The sequence below is a fragment of the Hesperophylax consimilis genome, chromosome 2, assembly GCF_061612785.1.
Source record: "Hesperophylax consimilis isolate HC1 chromosome 2, BYU_Hcon_1.0, whole genome shotgun sequence".
Classification (NCBI taxonomy): domain Eukaryota; kingdom Metazoa; phylum Arthropoda; class Insecta; order Trichoptera; family Limnephilidae; genus Hesperophylax; species Hesperophylax consimilis.
This window is the reverse complement of record NC_142837.1, coordinates 1,470,497-1,494,292: the sequence shown is the minus strand read 5'-3', so window position 1 is coordinate 1,494,292 and position 23,796 is coordinate 1,470,497. Positions and strand designations below refer to the sequence as shown.

General features: G+C 35.2%; 1 protein-coding gene across 1 annotated transcript in view; it reads right to left on the bottom strand.

Moving 5' to 3' along the window:
- Mfap1 (Microfibril-associated protein 1) overlaps positions 1 to 23,796 on the bottom strand; it is a 62,063-nt gene that overhangs the window by 19,443 nt on the left and 18,824 nt on the right. Inside the window, exons 3-4 of the mRNA XM_089640815.1 lie at positions 22,539 to 22,786; positions 330 to 502 (exon numbers count right to left, since the gene is read on the bottom strand). Coding sequence (XP_089496941.1) covers positions 330 to 502; positions 22,539 to 22,786 — 421 coding nt within the window. The remainder of the gene's footprint in view (positions 1 to 329; positions 503 to 22,538; positions 22,787 to 23,796) is intronic.

Sequence of the window (23,796 nt, the reverse complement as noted above, 5' to 3'; positions counted from 1 at the left end):
TTCACTGATGATAGCCAACCTCCGAGAGCCAACCTAGGAGAGAGCAGCAGAAGAAATATGGTGACTTTTCATCATCATGCAGACAATCAAAAGAATAAGAGGGTATTTCAGGGTTGTTGAGTAACTACTCATCGAGTAACACACATTTACATGATGGGTAGCATTACTCAACCCTGGTAAAACAGATAATATAAGCTACTCAACGAGTAGTGCTCTACAAGACTTAGCTCTGAGGAGGTGAAATACCTCCTAAATTATGTACTAAAAAGTATTGCAGTGAAACTCTCTTAGTAGATTTCTCGAGAGAATGGAGAACGACAATAAATAACCTGTATCCTCTTCACTGTCGGTGTATTCATCATCTTCAGCATCGTCATCAGCATCCTCATCATCATCTCGGAGGGGCGGGGCCACTCCGGGCAGGATTCCCTCCTCCTCCTTCTCAAGGATTTCTTTCTCGTCCTCTACTGCCCGGGACATGAGCTTCTGACGCAGAAGTTTCCTATACAAATAAATCACACAAAAAATTACTTTTTTTTCAATCCTTAGGGTGCCAAGGAATTTTTTAAATTTTTTATTTATTAAAGGAAAAAGTACATATAAATAATAAGGTTTACAATTTACAATGACAATATTTAATACTACTCTTCCAGAGAAGCATTAGTTTGTGGTTGGAAGAGGAGTGTACATTATATTATTGTAGAAATACATATAGAATCAAGAGAAGTAGGAAAAAAAGTGTAAGTAAAATGTACTACTAGTAGCTATAATATATATATATATATATATATATAGGCCCCGCTAGATTTATTGCGTCCGTGCGTAAATCCGTCTTTGGGCGTCCAGCACTTCTAGTTCTTTTTTTTAGATTGTTTTTGTGAATATTGCACTATGTATTTCTCACAATAATCGCTTATATCATATTTTTTTTAATATTCATAATAATGCAGGTTTTGATGTTTATTATACTTTCATACATTTCTTGCGTCACGTACATACTCACGTCCGGGTATATATTTTTTTGTATATTAAAGGTTCCTTTTAATATAGGTTTCACGTCCTTTCACTCTAATTTAATTGTTACGTCTTCCGTATATTGCTAACTCTTCTAATAAAGGTATCACGTCCATACTGAATAATTTATGTTGGCGTCCGAGCGTATATTATTTGTTTGTTACATAGCGTAAATTTAGTGTTTCAGGCTAAAAATTATTGCTTGTAGTAATTGTTACCTTTTGTGCTGTGCATAAATATCTTGTCTTAAACATTAGTGACATATAAAATTTAAATTTGGATTTACGGCTAAAATACTAGAGTAAACTTTTTTTTTTTTAATTAAAAGACATGGTATATATAAAGTACAGATATGGATCAGATTTTCGATTTTTGCCTTAAATTATAGAATATAGGCCCCAGAAGATGACGATTTTACGAGGCATCTTTGGCAATTTTTTGTGACCAAATGAAAGATATTTTTGAAAAAATCTCACATATCGCGGGAGTCGAAATTTCGTCCGCGAAAACATCGCTCTTAATACGACGGAGTTCCAAATGATACTATTATGTATTTTATCAAAGCGCAAAAGGCGAAGGCACATCCCTGATTCTTGTGCACGGCTTTGTGTTTCGCGTCCATCATAGTATATGTTTCTAAAACTGATCCATATTTTACGATGTGAATATGGTTAAAACAAAGTAAAATAATGCTTACCTATAGAATGTAATACGACAATTGGGTTAATTCTCTTTTTCACTTCTATTTTTACAAGTTTTCATAGCGCAAGCCACCATTTTGCCGTGTTATTTCGTAAAATGAACTCGACCATAGCTTGATGCTAGTTCGCACAAGAATGATGACGTCACATTCTCAAGATTCAAGGGAGGCCATACGCGAGCCCAGCCGGCTCCAATGGAACCGGTATGAGGAGTGGGGAATAATACGCTTTTAATCACTTAGGGCAGGTCTACTAATATTCATGTCTATATTTAACACGATCTTTGGGTTCAATCGAAACCGGTCGAAGAAAAATAAATTAACATAAAGTGGTTGAAAACAAAGTATTTGATTCATTTTGTATAATGTCAAGCCACAAAGTGTTTGCTTTCTTGGATAAATTTAATATTTTTTAGTTGTTGTAAGTATAGTGTAATTTGTAGATACATAATGGAATAGTATATTGGGGAAATCTATAATTGGTTTCTCAGTTAGGTAATTTTCCTCAGATATATCGAGGGGTAATTTATTAAATAATGTTAAATAAATACTGATGTTGTCCTGTTGTAGTTCGAACTGATGGTACGGTTAGTACTCCCACATAAATAATTAATAATAATAATATTTGGCTAATTTATATAGCGCCGTTATCTTGAGAAACCACCTCAAGGGCAATTTTTTTGCTTAAATTTAACTGTGGCTATTATTCTTATCAAAGAAATCTTTATATAATTGAAGTACTTAAGGCGAAATAGGTAGACTTGACCTGATATTTGGCATTTTTGAGGCCAGTTTTAGACATATGGACACTTTTCTAGAAAAAAACACAAATTGATTTCGAAAGATCGTTATTTTATCTAGTAAAGTAAGATGTTAAATTTTGAAAAATAATATTATTTTCATATCATAATAAAGTGTTACCGTTGGACGATGCGCAGATTTGTTGCATTTTCAAAGGTGAATTTGTATTGTACAACAAATATTTCAAATCATATAATAATACAGTATAAACAATCAATAAATTATCTATCATGTATGTAAAAGAATTTTGTTTTTATTTCAAATAAAATTACTAATAAATAAATCCGAGTACGCGTTTTGTGACGAAAATCCCTCAATTGAATTATATAATAGTAATTAATTTATGGTCTTACAAATTGGTGTATTTCAGATTTTTTTAGAAAAATAATTTACCAAGACATTATTGAAACATTAGAAATAATTTATGACCAAAAAATATATTCTTAAAGTATATAATAGTAATTAATTTCGATTCGCGTTTGTTGTTTGTTCGTTGTTTGTGATTACCTTGGCGCAAGCCTAAATTTTATCATTCTTCGCTGCGACACGGCGGCGAGCGGACGTCTATTCCACGCCGGTCTAGTTGATAACATTTTAAAGAAATTCCTCGCTTAAAAATGGTGAGGAAAATACCCTTGGAAAAAAGTTTTATTAGAAAGCACAAATTACGACATCAAAAACGTACGTGGGAGATATATTTTCAGAAAAAACAAAGGTTAGTGATATTTAATTATCCGTGTACATTGTACGTACTTATATGCTACAGGATCGTTCGAAAGAATCAGTCAGAATAAGCACATATTTTTTATAACATTTGGAGATAATTTTGTGTTGTTTAATTTCCAGTGAAAATAATCAACTATGGACAGGAGTTTATGTCTGTCATCGATGTTTCATGAATAAATATTAAAACTTATGCCAAAGTACGTGAAACTGTTTGTGATTGGTAGTCAAAAAGTGCCACGAACCAAATGAATTTCGATTTGTGATGTGCGATTCAAATCATTTTTTTGTTCATAATTTCTATTTTATTGTCCAATTCACTATTACATTGGTATAATTCAACATATTTGTAACGGACGTCGTTGGCCACATTTTTATTTTCATCAAAATATGTTACATTTATAAAATGTGCCTACCCCACGCCACTGGCGAAATCATCACTCCCCGCCACTGGTCATTTTGTTCCCGTTTTCGGACAAACCGGCCTGAAAACTTTGATTCCGAAAGGCGTCGATACCGCATCGCGCGCCTACCTCTGCCGAGCGGAACGATGATCAAATTTTACTATGTACAATTTACTAAGAAATATCAATTTATTAAATGTTGCAAATGTCTATATTTTACTTGTACATCTCCTCGGCGGTAGTTAAATAAACACTATTTGCTATGTGCTACCACTGAGGAGATATTAAAAATGCTGTTTTTAACATATTTGTATAACCATTTTTGTACAATTATTTTTACCTTTTTTGCCTGTACAAAAATCCAGGAACCTCGTAGCATAGTGAATCTTTTCTCTTTCTGAGCGCTATGTTACAGGGGACCTGATAAAAATACTAACATAACCATATTTACAAATTTGATCGCTTCAAGATCATTTTTACACTTTTATTAACAAACTTTTCTTATTTTCTGTCGTATCTTGGCAAAATAATAATCTAGTTGTCAAGATACACATTCTTATAACTGCTATGTAATTAAACTATGTAATTTTTATTCAGGAGAGCCTGCAAAATCTTTACAAACTCGCAAATTTAAGCGTCTACCTTCGGCTATACCACCGGCAAAATGAATATGCGACATTTTGCCGGGGCATATAAACACATTACTGGCGCGGATAGAATCCCCACCACTTTTTGACTCACAGCCCAATGTCGGCTGCGAGTCAAGCTTATTGCATATAAGCAGCAACATAAAAAAATAAAAGTCAGTTCATCTTTACCACCGAAACAAGCGTTTTATTATCAACAAAGTGACTCCTGCCCACCATCTGCCTCACCTCGCCAAGTCTTCTGCTCCAAACCTTCTGGCGTTACCTCATCAAGATCAGCCGGCCCTACTCTGGAAAACCGCCAACGCCAGAAGCGAGCAGAGACGAAAGCACACCCAGTGCCCAACATTCACCAAGCACCGGGTGCGGGAGGCAGATTTTTCATAAATTTGTTCAACTATAATCATCATTGGCCGTAAAGGAGCATTTTCATCGGTTGAAGACACGGTTTGGAACCGGCGCCCAAATCTACAGTCTTGTGCGGACTCCCGTCCAGTACAATATTTAATATTTTTTGTCAGTTTCATAATGTATTGTGAATTGAGCTTCTTGTTTTAGGAAAAAAGACAAGGTTATTTTTGACATACTAACCTATGATTTTTCAATCGAAATTTACCTGAATTTAATAACATTTCGAAAATTAGACGAGTCAGGTCGCTCCGTTAACCATGAAAACAAATACATGAAAGCGATACAAAGCAGGGTACTCACCAAGAGTGTAGCACCGTGTAACGTAACTGATACTGTATCAATCTGCAAGTGGGTATGGCTCGTCCACGGTAACCGCGTATCCAGCTACGAGCTCCCGGATCCGCCTTTAGTGCTCGCAGTGTGATCGCAGTGAATCCGCCGTCGGCGGCTCGCTGCGATCACACTGCGCTCCACCCGCGAGCGGCTCGCAGTAGGCTCGCGCCTACGTACTCACTTGATACAGTATCAGTTACGTTACACGTTACACGGCTAGATGAGTACCCTAATCTATATTATGCAATCGCATAACTACATATTATGTAGGTAGGTACCGTAGAAAATAGTTGGAAATAAAACCTAGTTTTAATATATATACTATACTTACTATACTATACTTCAGTTGTAAGGAATAAACCCAATTTTCAATGTCATACGTATCAAATCATGTAATATAAATAAATAATAAATAAAACTTACCGGTAATACTTTTCGGACAAACGAATAAATATGTAAAACAAAAGATTTTTACTCACCTTTGGAAAACCTATGTAAAATAAATTTTTCAAAAACAAATTAAACAAATATTTGAAATTTTTTTTAAATGTATATACCTACATATTTTATATAATAATAATAATAATAATAACGTTTATTTGACAATAATTTGTACATGTTTGCATATAGTTAGTATACATACATTTAGATGATTATATTGCCAAAAGGGCAACTGCTCAGCTGTACATTCCGGATTTCTCCGGGAATGTAGCTGGTTTTCAGCAGTGCCTTTAATATAATGTGTTATAAATCTTTTAATTTAAATAAAACATTTTAATTAATAATAATAATAATTCAATTTTTCAATTAATAATAAATTTAATTTAATTTTTAATTAATAATTTAAATAAAACATCAAAATTCAATAAATCAAATATAAAAAAAATACAAATTTCTTTAAAATAAAATAAAATATAAATTCAGGATTAAATTTACATAAAATACACAGATAAAATAAAATAAAAAATAATCACAAGTAGGTTTTCATTTTAAATTCGATCAATGATGATGTTGTGCGGTTGACTGTGCTGTCAGCAACCATTCGCTGCAGAGCTTCTTAAAGCACTGCAACGATGTTGTTGTTCGAATAGGCAGTGGTATTTTATTCCAAAGTTTTGACGATGAGTAGCTAAGACTACCCTCAAAAACAGCAACTTATGATAAAATATAAAATAAGTAACAAATAATTCAATATGGTATAGGGAATAGAAAATCAATAGTTTTAATAAATAACATGAGATAATAAGATAATATAGTAGATGTAGATAACAGATAAAATTTAATTTTAACAATAATTGAAAACTGATTGAATGTAAACTTAACTGGTGTAAAGAATGAAGGGGCCGTTCAAGTATTATGTAAGCACTATAGGGGGACAGGGGGGTCTTTGCTTTGCTTATTTTTGATGACATGGGGGGGTGGGGGGGTCGAGATAGTGATTACGTCAGCACTGCTCAGCAGTAGTTATTTTTTTTTACACATTGGCAACCTACACATTGTCTATGTTTGAAAACCGAATACATATTCGGGGATGCCCACACATAATTCATACGTTTAGGTACTCGCTTAAAAAACAGAATACATTAACAGAAAAATGCATATAGGTATCAATTTTTACGTAAGCATGGTAGGGAGGGGTAAGAGCTTTGCTTACTTTTGATGACAAGGGGGGAGAGGGGGTAAATAATTGTAATAAATCTGCTTACGTAATACTTGAACGGCCCCGAATAAAAAATAACTTTATTTGATAGGTAAGACCGTTAATAATTTTTTTTATATATATACAGGGTGTATCGGCACTAACCCGACAAACTTTAACCAGCTATTCCTTAGCACATTTGGAGTAAAAAATGTTATGTGCACTTTGCTGTCCGGTAACGTTTTTTTTTAATAAAAAATTAATTAAACATATTTTCACCACATGTCACCACTGTTTTATCCTTTGTCAAAATTTGAAAGCAACATCGCAACTCTCGCGTGTTGCTGCGAACGAAGCCCGTATTACATAATCCAGTACCAGAAAAGAAATATTTTATTTAACAATAATGATTATTCACATTTTTCGTATGCGAATCACTGATTGTCTTCTTGTATTGTACACATCAGTTTTATTTTTGTATCTAAATTTTTTCACCTCTGGAATGCTTTGGTTTCACCTCTTACGCGTTTCACGTATTAAATAGTCTAATTTTGAAACTAAGAAACTAATTAGTAGATTTCCTGAATTTATAATCGAAGTCCAATAATTCTGAGCACTTTTAAAAACAATTTTCCTCACTTAGGTACTTATCAATAATAATAATTGGATTATTTGAACAGCGCCGTTGTTTTTTAAATCACCGTAAGTGCTCTGTCAAAATGTTACTTGCTAGGCTATCCTACAACGTATATTTTTTAATAAATTTAGTTATTTACAACTTCGCGGAATGTGATTTATGAATATTATTGCTTATGTTAAAAGCCTTCCAGAATTACCGGAATATAACGAGCAGCTTGACACACTTAAGTTTATTTCCACTAATTTGAAGGTACAAAGAATGTATAGTTTTAAAAACAATCCCGATGAATCAAAAAACGGTTCATATAAAACTGCTGCGCAACACACTGAGACAAAGGAAAGCACTCACACAAACGTCATGACTGCATTGGATTGACCACCTGCAAATGAATGCTGCCAGATTGCTAATTTATTTAAACAATAATTATTAAATTTTATTTAAAATATCGCAATTTTTTTAAAAAATCGACAATAAATTACAACTATAATTTAAAAAAAATATTCTTAACCCCACGCTTTTTCGTAATTGATTAATTAATTCAGAATTTAAACGTTGCTTGAAATGACTAGCCGTATTTGGTGACCAGATCTGAATATCCAGGTTCAGAATTTAAACGTTGCTTGAAATGACTAGCCGTATTTGGTGACCAGATCTGAATATCCAGGTTTAGAATTTAAACGTTGCTTGAAATGACTAGCCGTATTTGGTGACCAGATCTGAATATCCAGGTTCAGAATTTAAACGTTGCTTGAAATGACTAGCCGTATTTGGTGACCAGATCTGAATATCCAGGTTTAGAATTTAAACGTTGCTTGAAATGACTAGCCGTATTTGGTGACCAGATCTGAATATCCAGGTTCAGAATTTAAACGTTGCTTGAAATGACTAGCCGTATTTGGTGACCAGATCTGAATATCCAGGTTTAGAATTTAAACGTTACTTGAAATGACTAGCCGTATTTGGTGACCAGATCTGAATATCCAGGTTCAGAATTTAAACGTTGCTTGAAATGACTAGCCGTATTTGGTGACCAGATCTGAATATCCAGGTTTAGAATTTAAACGTTGCTTGAAATGACTAGCCGTATTTGGTGACCAGATCTGAATATCCAGGTACTTCCTCACCTTCCACTCCTTCCCTTAGCCATAAAACTTACCCCAATTCAACATAAAAATTGTTTAAATTATCGGATGTAATGAAATGCATAATAATTAGACCCCAAAATACTTAATTATTCAGGGAAATAAACCCCTGAGTCATCAGTTGGAAATACCAACGACATTAAGTGAAATTAACAATGCAATAATCCTATTATTGCATTGTTTAAAATTTCACTTAATTATTAGCATTAGCAAATAATATTGGGATTAGCAAATAATAATTTACGACAATTTACTCGGAAATCAATAAAGCCAGAATAATAAAAAAAGAAAGTTATCACTTACGTCGTCTGTAAGTGGCTTTACCAAAGTTTGATAATGCCGTCAGAAGGTGAAACAGCTGTCACGCGTAATAATAATTACAACTAGCAGAACTTGTTTATAAACACACTGTTTTTATAAATTTTTTAATAAGACTGTTAAAATAAAAAAAATCTCTAAATTGAAATGGAGTTCTACAAACTAAACTTAAAATCAAATAAATTTATTGCGAAGGTTCAAAGTACTGTACTGTAATATTATATTAAATAATTTTTACGTGTTTAATTATTGTTTAAAGTCAGATTAAAGCGATTAAAAAACCCACCTGGCAATTCTTATTCGAGTTTCGTTGTTTTTACGTATTGGCGCGCTTACAAGCATCAGTCGTCTCATTTTTAACCATTAATATTTAGTGTGTAGGAAAGAGAGAAGACGCTTTTCGACACACTTGTCGAAAAACTTGTTGAATGCCGACGGGCATACTCTTCTACAGATTTTATTAAATATTGATATGTAGGTAATATTGATGTGTAAATGAATGACATTGTGAGAATTTTACCAATAAATAATAAATGAAAATGCGGACATGTAGTTTATGTTAATTTTTTTATTGGAGCATTTGTTCGAAGTGACTACCATTATTTTCGATGCAAGCGTGTAGTCTTGTTATATTTTGATTATTTAAGTTTGCAGGATTTGCTTTAATTTCTGCAGCGGCTTCCATCACTCGTTCGAGCAGTTGCTCTCTTGAGGCTATTGGCTTAGCATACACTTTTTCCTTGAGAGCCCCCCACAGGTAGTAATCCAGGGGGGTCAGGTCGGGTGATCTTGGTGGCCAAGCAATGGCCGGACTTCCACGGCCTATCCAACGACCAGGAAACTCGACATCCAAGTAGTTCCGCACGGCAATCGAATAGTGTGGTGGGGCTCCATCGTGCTGGAACCACATTCTCCGTAGTAATTCGAGGTTCACATCTTCCAGAATCTCGCCCAGTTGCACTTGTAAGAACTCCAAATACATCGGTCCATTTAGTCTGGGAGGCAACTCGATTGGACCGAGTATTTGATTTCCCAGGATTCCTGCCCACATGTTGATGGAAAATCTGTCCTGGCTCGACGACTCCCGAACAAGCTTGGGGTTTTGTTCAGCCCAATGGTGCAAGTTGTGCACATTTAGCACTCCTGTTTTAGTGAACTGTGCTTCGTCGGTAAACAATATGTTTTTCATGAAGTCTGCATCTCTTATGACATTATGCAGCATTCTTCTGCAGTACACGACTCTGGAAAAGTGGTCATTCTCCATGAGGCCTTGGCAGCGCCTATAGTGAAAAGGTTTGAGCCCGTGCTTCTTCAGAACTCTCCATACCGCCATGTGTTCCCTGTGTCCTATCATCAGAGCGACCCGACGCACGGACAGCGTGGGGTCTTCGGTAATTAAGTTCAGGATTCTCTCCTCAACTGCCACAGGAACGATGTTGTGTCCTCCGCCGGCGCCTTCAATCCGTCCGATGCCACAGTCACGCAATTGTTGATACATCTGAAACAAAACAACAAATAACAACTGCTTTTATTATTCAGCTCAGTAATAATGTCAAATAAACAATCGCGGGCTTTTTCACTCATTTTATTTTTAAAGAACACTTATTTTAGGCACATATCAGAAAACTTACGTTTTCTCTTCATTTATTTCATTTTTTTATAGTAAAATGTATAACAAAGTGTTTTAAATTATAATTTTCTTAACTAGGTACGGTTGATATCTTGGATTCACAGGGGTGAAATTGAATTCAAGTAATTTAAATAATCCCATGGTGAGAAAGGGAGTGAATTCAATTGCAGTGAATGATGCATTTATTAGAGATTAAAATTAATTAACTTTTTAAAACGCCGTTTAGTGACCACTGAACACAAATCACCTAAAGTACAATTTACATTTTTAAAGTTGGTGGCCCCTTGTTATGTTTTTAATGTTCCCAGTTTAAATTTCAAAAGCGCTTTTTGGCATTATCAATGAATGTAAATAGTTTCAATAAACAATTGATAGGGTACAAACCTGGACAAAGGTAGCATGGTGTGGGACGCGTCTTCCAGGAAACCTCATGCGATACTCCCTTACGGCTGCTCGTGAATTTCCATTGCAAAATCCATAAACAAAAACAATATCTGCTTGCTCGGCAGGTGGATAATTGAGGGGCATATTTCAACAGTAAAAACTTAGATAACAAAACAAAAACGAAACTAGAAACTTGATGACATGCGAACTCCCAAAACAGCACTGACCACTGATACGAGACGGGGTGGCGGGAACCACACGGGACTTGAGACAGAATATGTGTGAAAGAGATGACAGTAGCGCGGCGTTGCCAATTATTTTACCCCTATACTGTGGGCAGTAGCGGAGTGTGGAAATTTTATTTATTTTTTGTTTTTAAAAGAAAAAAAATGTTACCGGACAGCAAAGTGTACATAACATTTTTTACTCCAAATGTGCTAAGGAATAGCTGGTTAAAGTTTGTCGGGTTAGTGCCGATACACCCTGTATAGAGACCGTAATAAAAAAAATAAAGCACTTATATAAAACAAATTAAAAATAAATTCAACTGGTATGTAAAACAAATAATAATTTATTTTTTTGACAGGAGTGTAAGACATAATCATAATTACATATAAGTTAAAAGAATGTGAAATATCAATGCATGTGAATAATATATGTTTAAATCACAGACATAGGAATTAATAGACGAGAAGATAATGGCGAGGGGTAAAATCAACTGTTGAAGAACAAAGGGGGTGAAGCTGACTGTGATTCGTCAATAAATCAATCTGACAGTAAATAGGCATCTCGCATTATAATATCACCATTTACTTCTTAAAAGTAAAATCTGCTTTTGAATGAATAGACATTTTTACATGGGAGCGCAAATTACTCGCCACGTTATGAACAAATTTGCGAAGTCCAAATTCGGCAAAAAAATTCGGTTCTATTTTCAGAGTCGAATATTTCGTTTAAGTATTTAGTTAAGACACTTTTATAAATGTTCATAATTTACTTCCCAGCAACCAACCAGCTTTGTGTTTCGCGTCCAGACGTTTCTCGATGTGATAGTATATTATGTTTCTACAACTGATCCATATTATACGATGTGAATATGCTTAAAATAAAGTAAAATAATGCTTATATCGTCGACGGCAATCCATCACCGCGTATGTAACATCACCGCGTAAGTCATCCTGAAATGCCATTCGACGGCGGTCATAAACCTACATAGTTGGGATTATTATAGGATTTTTTCAATGTAAGGAAATAGTCGTACAACGAAAATAGTATCACCGCGCATCTCATTTGCCTTCCGTTTGGGTAAAATCATCGCCTATCTCAGTCGTTGACCAACAGTCATTGCCGCAACACGTTATTTTGCTGATTACAACAGTTTTTTTTTTAATTTATGTTTTTTCTGTTCATCGGATGTCTTACAAAAGGTATGTATTATGAGACTAAGTAATTATGTATTGCTTTGTGTACACGGTAGACGTTATTATTAATCATTATGAACTTACGCGTTGATACACTTCGCAATGATTCGTTTCATTGTATCGGAAAACGTGAGATACGCGCTGATTCATTCTTTTTTGATTTGTCCTTTTTAATTTTTGTGACTTTACTAATAATTATATATTATACTTTACTATTAATTTACTAATAGTATATAGCGAAACAAATATATTAATTATTTTTTTATTTCAGTAACAAAATGTTCGATTCTAGCGATGATGAGTTATTTGTTGATGCCATGTGCAAAGAACTCGGAATAAATACATTATCTGACAAACAGGGTAGTGGAAAAAAAGTTGGTGAATGTTCTACAAATGAAAATATAGAAAACATTGATATAAATAATTTGGAATTTTCTTGATTATTCCCAAAATCAGCCACCAACAACAGATGACAGTGCGGAGTTGATCTCGATGGTATCTCCTGAATACATATGCCAAAATATTCATAGCATTAATAATAATTCAACATCTTTTGTAATAATAAATAATGAAAAGATTATAGTTGATTCAACTTCAATTGAAATGCAGGTGGTGGATTACAGTACTCCTACACCAGGTACTATATTATCTCCTTCGGAAATAATAGCATCCCCATCAAATCGGCCGAGTGATGGCGACATATACGCAGATTCATCAAGATTATTAAACAAGAAATTGAGGATGCAAGGGAAAGATTATTTAGGCTACAGAAGAAGTTTACTGCAAGATGGGAAATTCAACATGGTACACAATGTGCCTAAAGAAGCTCGTCAAATGGGTCCAGCTTGCAAATCCAAAATGTGCATTCGATCAAAACTACGAAACTGTCCCAAACTTAACCAAGGTTCTAGAGAATCTATTTTCAAAATGTTTTGGTCAAAACTAAATTGGGATCAGAGAAAACAATTTGTTGCATCTAATGTAATGAAAAAAGAACCCAAACAAAGAAGATCGAAAACAAGTGCTTCTCGTAGACAAGGCACGTCGGTGTATTTTTTGCCCATTGAAAATATTACAGCCCAAGTTTGCAAAATGTCGTTTTTGAATACCCTGGAGATTAAGGAATGGACCGTGAGGTATTGGGCAGAAAAATCAGAATCTGCAATGATTCCGATGTCATCCATGACGAATCAGAACAGGCGACGAACAACATGAGAAAATTCTAAAAAAATGTTATTACTAAAGTTTTTTCACGATCTTCCAAAACTTGAATCGCACTATTGTCGTAAATCTACAAAAAAGCTGTACTTAGAACCAATAATCAAAAGCTTGGCTCAACTGTATGATATTTATTTAGATTATTGTAAGGAAAATGTAGGAAGTCCCATGAGTTGCAGAACTTTCGAAAATGTGTTTAAAAAAGAAAACATGAGTATTTTTATGCCCAAAAAAGATCGGTGTGACACATGTTGTGGTCACGACGTTGGGAATATTAGCGATGAGGTTTGGAAAAGACACATCGTACGTAAAAATAAGGCACATGAAGAAAAAGTTAAAGATAATATAGATTCCAAAACTTTACAAAGATAGAATTAAAATAAAAGAATCCAAGTGGAAACATTTACAGGAACTGAAATCTGTAATACCGCAAGATTGTAATAGCTATTATGATTCATTACTATAACAATAACTTTATTTTTTATATATTTTTAACATTACACGAGGTACCTACAGTGTAAGTTTATTTTTTTTAAATAAAAAAATTGATGAGCTAAATTTTTACGTTGATGATTGTCGGTGTCATCGAGTAACTACTAATTTTGTGTATTTTTATGATAAGGTACCTATCTACTATTTTATTTGTCTAAATAATGTCATGTAACGTAATATTACGTTGTTGTAAAATATTATTATTATTAAAAATAAAAAAAATAACATTTGTTTCCACGTTCCCGTGTTTTAAAACTATAATGATATTATATACCTAACTCCCAACAAGAATAAATTTCCGCGTAAGTCTAAACTTTTGCCGTATTTTACTGAACATCACCGCTTAAGTCATTTATTATTTTATTTTCGGTTAAAAACGTATATGTGTTTAAATAAATAATTGTAAAGACAATTGAACATGAAAAATAAAATGATTTGCCGTGATTTCGATGTAAATATATTAAGAAAAGTGGTTTTATGTCTCTCCTGAAAAGTTGCCAAATATGATTTACGCGGTGATGGATTGCCGTCGACCAGTGGCGGTTCGTGGTCTTTTTAACAGGGGGTTCAGAAATTCAAGAGAAGATAAACATATCTAATTAAAATTTACTTACTGTTGTCCTTCGTCAAATAGTCGAATACGGCAGCAGTCACACAACTTAAATAAAGTTAGTGGGAGGGGTACCTACATATTATTGTTTTTAAATCACTTCACTAGACACAAATATTAGATAATGAGAAAAGTTTTATAGGAATTAAATTGTTTAATGTTTTTATAGCACTCAATGTATGTTGCTAATTATTATTGTTTTTCGAGAAGAATAATTTCGTAGAATATACATATAATAGATATTTAAAACATAAAAAAAAAACAAATAAAGGTGGCACGAAATAAATTTACTAAGTCTACTTCAATAGGTAGTAGATTTGCAAATGCCATAAGCAAACGGTTGGAGAAATGCAGAAACAAGAAAACAAAAATATGTACAAAAATGACTACAAAGTTAAATACCATAATATAACATAAAAAATAACACTTGCTTCCCTAAAGGTCAAACGTCGACCGCGAAGTTCTCGGGTTTCTTCGGTTACATTCGTCAATGTTCGGAGGTCACGTGATAACACAACGCGTGTTCGGCGCACACAATTTGTCTTACTTTTGCAAAGAAAGACCAAATTTTGTATATGTCACCGTCATAGGGATCTGTACCGGCTAAAATTCTTTTGTATGAAGAGTTTGGCGCGGATTTCAACTCGCACAAAATTTGGAATATGTATCGTATTTTTCGGTGGCGCGGGTTTTGAAGGCGAAATTTTAATAGCGTGCTATCTATAATGTGCTTATATTATTATAAAACAAGTTTGTTTTATTTTCTCATCTTTTTAATGGGGGTTCGCCGCACAAACGCACTTTAGAGAAAACCGCCACTGCCGTCGACGATATATGGAATGTAATACGACAATTGGGTTTATTCTCTTTTTCACATCTATTTTTACAAGTTTTCATAGCACAAGTCAACATTTTGCCGTTTTATTTCGTAAAATGAACCGATGATGCCTCGACCATAGTTCGCACAAGAATGATGACGTCACGTTTTCAAATTTCACTTGGGGCCATACGCGAGCACAGCCGGCTCCAATGGAACCGGTATGGGGAGTGGGGATAATACGCTTTTAATCACTTAGGGCAGGTCTACTAATATTCATATGTCTATGGTTTAAATACATATTCCCAAGTAGTTGCATAGACAGTCCTACATGAGTACCAGCAAAATGCAGAAGGGTTAAATTTAATGGTAAAAGGTGGTAAGGTAATTGTAAGGTAGAGCAGAGTATTAAAGGATACAGTTTGTCGCCTATTTTTGGAGCAGTATCTTCCTTTTTTGCAATTGTATCGGCCATTTGTTTGTTTTTCTCTAGTTGTCATATTGAGTCATAGAGTTAGAAGGGTGTTTTCTGATGTGATGAGCTCTCGATTCTGGGGTTTGACGAATGTATACACGTCCCGTTTTTATCCATACGTATGCGAGCTTTTTCTCTGTGGCCGTCTTCTTCGCTAGGTAGAATAATCGTTTATTGGTAGATGTTAGGTTTTCCGAGATAAATACAGGGGTTCGAGGTCCAGAGAGGCCAATGGAGCTGGTATTAAGTTTATCTTCCTTCAATACTGCATTCATGTTATACTTTTTTGTGCACTTTAAAAAATCGTTTCTTAAATGTACGTGTTTGAACCTTACGATTATTGGTCTAGTTTTTGTTGGAATGGTTCTGCCCGGAGCCCTGAAACTGGTTTCGATGTCATTTGTCGTGCTGGTTGTGTTAATCTCTTTGCTTATGTTGAATAATATATTTTGCAAATTTTCACCTTCAATCTCTGGTACACCTCTTATTTCGATATCAAAATTTTTTTGTTGTCGTTCTTGGTCATCCATTTTAGCCTCGAGCATCATTACTTTAGCCTCAAGTTCCGAATTTTTTTTTTGGACAACATCAATATTTTTAATTTTTTCCATTGTTTTTTTCAGATTTGCCTCAAAATCCTCCATTTTTGTATTAAAAAAGGTTATCGAGGTCTTAAATTCTTAAAACTCATCGAATAATGCTGCCACTTTAGTTTGTATGTTCTTAAATCCTTGAAGATCGGATTTAATTGAACGGAGTTCTTCCATAATGAGTGAGTACTGTTTATCTCCTGGAGGTGAGCCTGGTTTACTACCGCTGTCTGCAATTCGTCGCCCCAGTGCTTAATTGTCCAAACGACCATTTTAGCGAAAATGACTTTTTAACGCAATATTGTTAAGGATCAAATTACGCGTCGTTCGATGAAGAAAAAATAGTTTTATCAGCCTGCTACAATTAATTATAAGCATTTTAAAATGTCAATGTCCACAACGATATTCTAAAAGTGAGTCCTTGTTTGGCCAATCTCCTTATTAGGCCAACCTCCTAGAGTCGAGAGTTAAAATTGCGTGCTAGTTTGTTCAAACTCCACCAACCGACCAATTACAGCACGATGCGAGGATCACGTGATGCCGCCATCTTATGTTTTTACATTCCAACGGTGTTTGTTTTATGTTGTTACGCGGAAGTAAAAAAGCATTTAAATATATACCAAGGAGTTTTTGATTGACAAAACAACAGGAAAATAGTCAATAACTAATTACAAAAGTGCATACATACGCAGCAGTGCGGAAATAGAGCGGTAAGTGTTAGTTTTAAATATCTCTATCAATACCAAATTTGTTTTGTGTTTTACATTGCAATGAACTTTGCTATACAGCGTGTTCATTTTTCTGTTTTCGCTCAGACTCTACTTTTTGCAAGTTTTTGCTGTCAAAATTGGTTTTGTTGACTGACGATTCATATTAAACTTAGTATTTCAATTCGAAATTTTCAGTATATCCGTATTTGTATGTAGCCGTTTGAGATTTACAAATTGATCTATAGTGATTAGGCAGTTTGATGAAATAAATTATAGATATATACCTAATAAATTGTAGTTATATAATAAATGATAGTTATATAATAAATTATAATTCTGATTTTTTCCTCATTTGTGTGTTTTGGGGTTTTGATTACTAATCTGAGTATTACAAACAAAAAGGGTAGGATTTTAAATTTTAGCCAAAAAAACATGTATGGGTATATTATTCACTGAAATAATTTGCATAAATTTCATATAATTTAAGTGATTTAGTTTTTTGGCCACGCGTACTGTTTAGGCGCAATTCCTAGTTGAAGTTTGATGAATGAATTTGAAATTGACGGCAAAAACGAAAAAGAGTACTAAATTTTACTTTTTATGTGTAGATATCACATATTATATTTTATGAAATCCACCCTAAATAATAAAATCTAAAAAAGTTACTTGTGGCTTGGTAAGTCAGTTCCTACCTTTGTACCTAATCATAGAATTATGTTTTATTTTTTTTTAATGGTAAATATTCCATAAGCCGCCTATTGCTCAAATGTGCTGTATTTACATAATTTACCCAAACACCGAACCTAATAACCTATTTTGTGCTTGTAAACTGTTGTTTCATATAGTTATTGTTGAAGCGAAGTGTAGTTTCAATAAGTTATACCAAAACGTCGGCGGCTTATGGAATAATTACCTGAATGAGTACTATCAGATTTTGTTAGAATGTTGTATTATTAGTGTTGATTCTCATCACTTTTGTGTGTTTTGTCTACAGGATCACAAAAGTGAAAAAAATATTGTTTTTTGACGACAAAAACAACGATGGACCCGGTGAACCTGAACCTGTTTGTCAAAATAATGTTATTTTCCTTCCTATAGAAACACCACATAATATTCCATCGTTGTCCAATGATGGTTTACATGAATACGATGATATTGTAAATAACGAAATCAAAATTAATAAACAGATAATATCACCAACGAGAAAAAGATTAAGGCAACCGGACTAATAGAAAAGAAATGTATTAAAAAAACTGAGAGAAGAAGGTGAGGAATATATAAATATTGAAGGGAAATTAAGACCAGAGAATAACGCATTGTGGGATGAAACAACAAATGGCAGAAGTGGAGACGATCTGGCAAGCGCCTTAGTAAAATTTTTAAAGAGCGTTATAGAACATTTACCATCCACTTTTAATAAATTAATATTATGATCAGATTCGTGCGTGCCACAAAATCGCAACTCTCCCATCGTATGGGATCCACCCAACCCTGCATAGTTGGACTGCGGACTTTCTGAGGGGAAGAACAATTCAAACCGTGGTTGACGGCTCCTCTTCCTCACCGCACCAAATCAATGTGGGGGTGCCACAAGGATCTGTGCTGTCACCGACGCTGTTTTTGTTGCACATCAACGATCTCGTTGAATGTGCACCTGCTACGCTGATGACAGCACCGTTCACGAGGGTTATCTTTTTGACAGGCTTCCTTCCACCTATGATGTCCGAACAACTCGGGAAGTTTTGAAGTAAAAACGAGATGGTTCGTGCCTGGGGTAAGGCCAACTTGGTCAGTTTCAACGTCTCAAAAACCCAAGCGTGTACGATTTCGGCAAAGAGGGAGATCAATATACTTCGCATCCACCTTCTTTATTTGATGACCTTTCTTTAAAGAAAGGTAATAAAGTCTCCATCATGAAAGTATATGACGACGCTATCGTTGATATCTTCAATATATCGTTGAAAGTCTGGTGCAATTTGATGGGAGCACTTTCCCCAATAAAGACTCCATTGAAATGCATGGAGTTACTATATCAGACCGGCTCAAGTATCGAGGATCCATAGAAGCCCAAGTAAATCTGGCTTCCAAGAAGCTGGACGTCTTGTACACGGCTAGGAGATTCTTCAACAGTGACCAGCTGCTGACCATGTACAAGTCTCAAGTCCGCCCAACAGTTGAATTTGGGAGCCACCTCTGGGCTGGTGCCCCAAAATACTTAATTAACCTACTTGAATCTGTGCAAAGGAGGGCGATCCGTCTGATTGACAATCCGTTGTTAACAGACCGATTGCCTTCTCTATTGCATAGACCCAATGTGGGCATGCTGTGTATGTTCTACAGGTATTTCAATGGACCTGCTCCAAGGAGCTAGCAGCATTTTTCCCTGATGCACCGGTGCACGTGCGCGAAACACGACGGACACGAGCGGAACACCCGTTTACGGTTGACGTTAGCTTCATGAGAACGGGTCGTTTTTACGACTCGTTTTTTGTAAGTCGGCTCGTATGTGGAACGAGCTACCGGCATCTCTCTCCTATAATCCGAGCCTCTTCAAGGCCCGCATTAATAAATCCCTTTCTACAGCCCCTACCTTAACCCGCCTCACAACGCCGCCCAACCGGGTGGTTACATACTTCCCCTGTCTGTACACTGGCAGGGACGCTCTTGTGAGGAGTAAGAGATTCAGCCTACTGAGGTCATCTTCAGATTGGTACAGATATTCCTTAAACTGTGGTTTATATACATTAAATTTAGGGAGGGGGATTAAAAGGGGTGGAATGCAATGATTTTATTCAAATTATATGGATATCCCATTTTTGTTGCTATGTCGTAACAACGAAGATGGAAGTCTAAAGATGGTTGATAGGCTAAACCCGGTCACGGTCATTAATAAAAAAAGTTGGACATTGTTTGATATATTATTATCATGGAAGTAAATTATTATAATGGAACTGTCGAGTACCTGGCACGTGTTTCAATGCCACTCAAAGAAAGATTTGTCCCGCATGCCACGAACCCTCTCCCCTCACGGATTACCCTCACCCTTCCCTCTTTCAGTCCCTACTGCTAAGCTACAAGAAATAATACACACATTTTTATAACAACTCGAGCGCCAACTATTATACAATCTGAATGCAAATTTCATAACGCCAGAGTTCACCTTTATGTATATGAACCATCGCCGGCGTGCGCAAAGAAACTCACCAAAGTTTCATCACAATCGGTTGAATGATATGGGAAATAATAAGAGAATCTTTATACAAATTTCACAACCCTATAGTTCAATATAATATAGGGAAACCTTCGCGGGCGTGCGCACAACTCAAAGTTACAAAGTTTTATCGCAGTCGGTAGAGTGGTATGGGAAATAAGATGTGAATTTGTACATAAATTTCATAACGCCAGAGCTCACTTTTGTGTATAGAAAAGGTATAGGAAATAAGAAGGAACAAACGAAGAAAAAATCACTTTTATAAATACTGTTATATACAGGGTGTCCGGAAACTCGTAGTACAAGCGGGAAACTGGTGAATCTACATCACATTTGGAGTCGATTTTGTAGTATATTTTTTTTTTATTTGAGCTTTCGTTATCGAGTAAATCGAGTTTGAAGTTGATTTTTTTTTTTTTTTTTTTAATCAAATTCTTATAAATTATTACTGAAGATCAAAGTACCCAACTAATTAAAACTATTTGAAAGTAAAACAAATGAAGAAACTCGGATTTGAAGCATTATTTTGAAATCACCCTTCATTTAACCCGGTGTAATCATAAAATATTTCTGCTCTGCAGGGTTAAAACATCTGTTATTCAACCCTAAACACCAGAAAAAACTTTAACCCTAAAATAGCCGAAAAATATTTTTTTTTGGTTTTTTTTTGAAAATGCTCAAATCAAAAAACTTTATGTTTTTTTGGGTTCCCCATGTAGTGTAGATTCTCCAGTTTCCCGCTTGTACTACGAGTTTCCGGACACCGTGTATATAGATTTCACCACGAATTGTCAGTATCCAAAATAGAAATATTGAAAAAAAACTCATCCTGTATATAACTAAAGGTGGTCGTTTGAACAAACAAGCACGGAAAGTTCTACGCAAAAGTTGCCCTATCTCCAATTCCAGTTTGTTCAATCTCCTTTTACAAAATTCTGGTGGTGCGTTTTTGTTCAATCTCCATTTTAAAATGTAAAAAAAAGTATCAAAAACTATCCTTAGTCAATTTACAAAGAATTACTTAAACTGATGAGACCTTTAGCTTGACAGAAATATCTTCATCTTAAACACCTGTCATAATGTTTCATTGAAATAATTAAAGAAAACCTCCTCCTGTAAAATTTGCAAATGGTCGTTTGGACAATTAAGCACTGAGGTGACGAATTGCAGAGTTCTCTTTGTTAGAAGTAGAAGTAGAACTGGTCGTACTGCATGTTTTCTCCATATTTTATGGTGAAAAATGTGAATTCAATCACCGAATATTGTAAATTATTCAATATTGATCACTTTGTTTTGATTTTTGATGAACTTTATTTAGTATTTATTAAAACTCTGGTGGGCAGTTTTTTGTTTTAATTTAAAAACACAATTGTGAAACTTGTGGGTGTAAAATTGAGAAGCTAAAATCACACAGCGATAGCCAGCACAAAACTACACTTTATTTCACAAACTGAAGTGATCCACTTAACTTTTTTATTATACTTTTGATTAAATTAATGTAGAAGCATTTAAATCTACCATGTAATATTTACCATGTCAACGCACTGCATTTATATTTATTTATGTTTAGGCACTCCGACGTATAATTTACAAATATGTATGTAACTACTTATTAGGAAGAAAGCTACAACCGAGAATTTAACAACAATAATTGTTATTTCATCGGAACCATGCTGTAGTTTTCGTCAGCCGCGCGGCTGTACGGCTCGCAGCGGAATGAATTCGGTATTTCTGTGTCGTTCTAAAAAAACTTCCGATCGCGAGACCGTCTTTTAACGAAATTTGAATTCTCGTCCGCTGGTTAAGACGCCTTAAACACTTAACTAATGTCATCGCTTTTTTACTAAATTAAAAGATTTTTAAAATGTCCACCTTCAGCTTGCATGCAAGTATGTAAACGTAAAGTGATAGGATCGGCCAGTCGATTTCAAATGATCCAAAAGCAATAATAATGCAGTACGCACACGCTGGCGCAATTTTTTCGTTTATAGCTGAAAAGTACATCTAAAAGTTGAAATTTCAAAAAACTTATTTTTCTTTTTTACTTCTACCATCATGTAGACTCACCACCCTGAAGTTACTGCACTTTCACCCCGGACACCCGGTATAGCTGTTTAAAAACTAAATCCATTTTCTCGAATACTACCCTTGTTTTCGTTTTCGGAGTTTAAAACACCAAAACACCTATAAGCATAAAATAATGGTTACCTTCTGAGTTCAATCTCTTCCTCATCCAAGTCCTCATCGGACTCCCCGGAGCTGTCGTCCCCGCTGGTGTGGGCACCCCTGCGCTCCTGCAGCTCTTGCTCGCGCAGCTCCGCCTCGCTGGGCTCCGTCGCCACAGCCACCACCTCGGGCTCCACGGTGTGGCGGGCGCGCCGGGAGCCCGTCTCGCCCGCCTCTTCGTCAGGGGCGGCACGCGCCGCTCGCAGGCGCCGGAGACGGGGATCGTCGGTCTGGAGAAAGACGGTATATTAAGTGAATACCTGTGAAAATATTTTCGCATTACATCGATTCCAGAACATTTGTTGTTTTGGAACTTATTTCAAAATCAAATACAGGTTTTGAAAGATGAAAGACTTTTTCAGATTTGAGTATACAAATAGACATATAATTTGTCGGGAAGTAAGTGCTTTATAGATGCACGCACAGATGGCAGTGCATAGAGCTTGCAGGGAAGTCCGCAAGATGGAGCCAGTGTCCAGTAGTCGCCAGGGCCAGTTCGAAGGCTCTCACTGGCCCAGATTCCAATTAGCAAGCTTCTAGTTAGGTCGACTATCGAGTCACCAATATAATAAGCGGAGTATTAATAAATTTCTGATTAATATAAAAGAACCAATTATTCATAAAACTCCTTCCACGACGAGTTGAAGATCTGTTTGTACGAACACAACATAATTAAAATTTTGAATGCAAATATAAATAGTTTTTAATGTCACTCCGTGATAGTTATTATTGTGTAAAAGGTAATTACCACTTTACACAAAACTAAAAAAACATATTTAATTAGATAAATGTATTATAAAAGTTAGTGTATTATCTTTTTTTGTGAAGGATATAACAAATGGATACAATGATATCCTCACTGGGATCTCCCTTGCTGGGGATTTCATTTACACATGTTAAAAATTTTGTAGTATGGATAATGTTTCTGCTATCGTGGTACGAGAACACGCCGTCAGATGGAATGCAGGAAAACACTTCTTCTTCTTGACTTATAAATTTAATAATTCACAATATAATTGCAGAGGATCTTATTTTCCTCTGCTCAAACTTAAACTGAAAGAAATAAAGGTCTAGTTTCCTTTATTCTTCATGGTTTTCTCTAGGTTTACATAAACCTAGTAATTATCTCACGACTGACTGCGTAGGTACGCATGTACCTACCAGTTATTTCAACACTAGCTCCTGCGTAGGTACGCCTGTACCTACCAGTTATATGAATACTATCCTTTTTCTGGGAGGT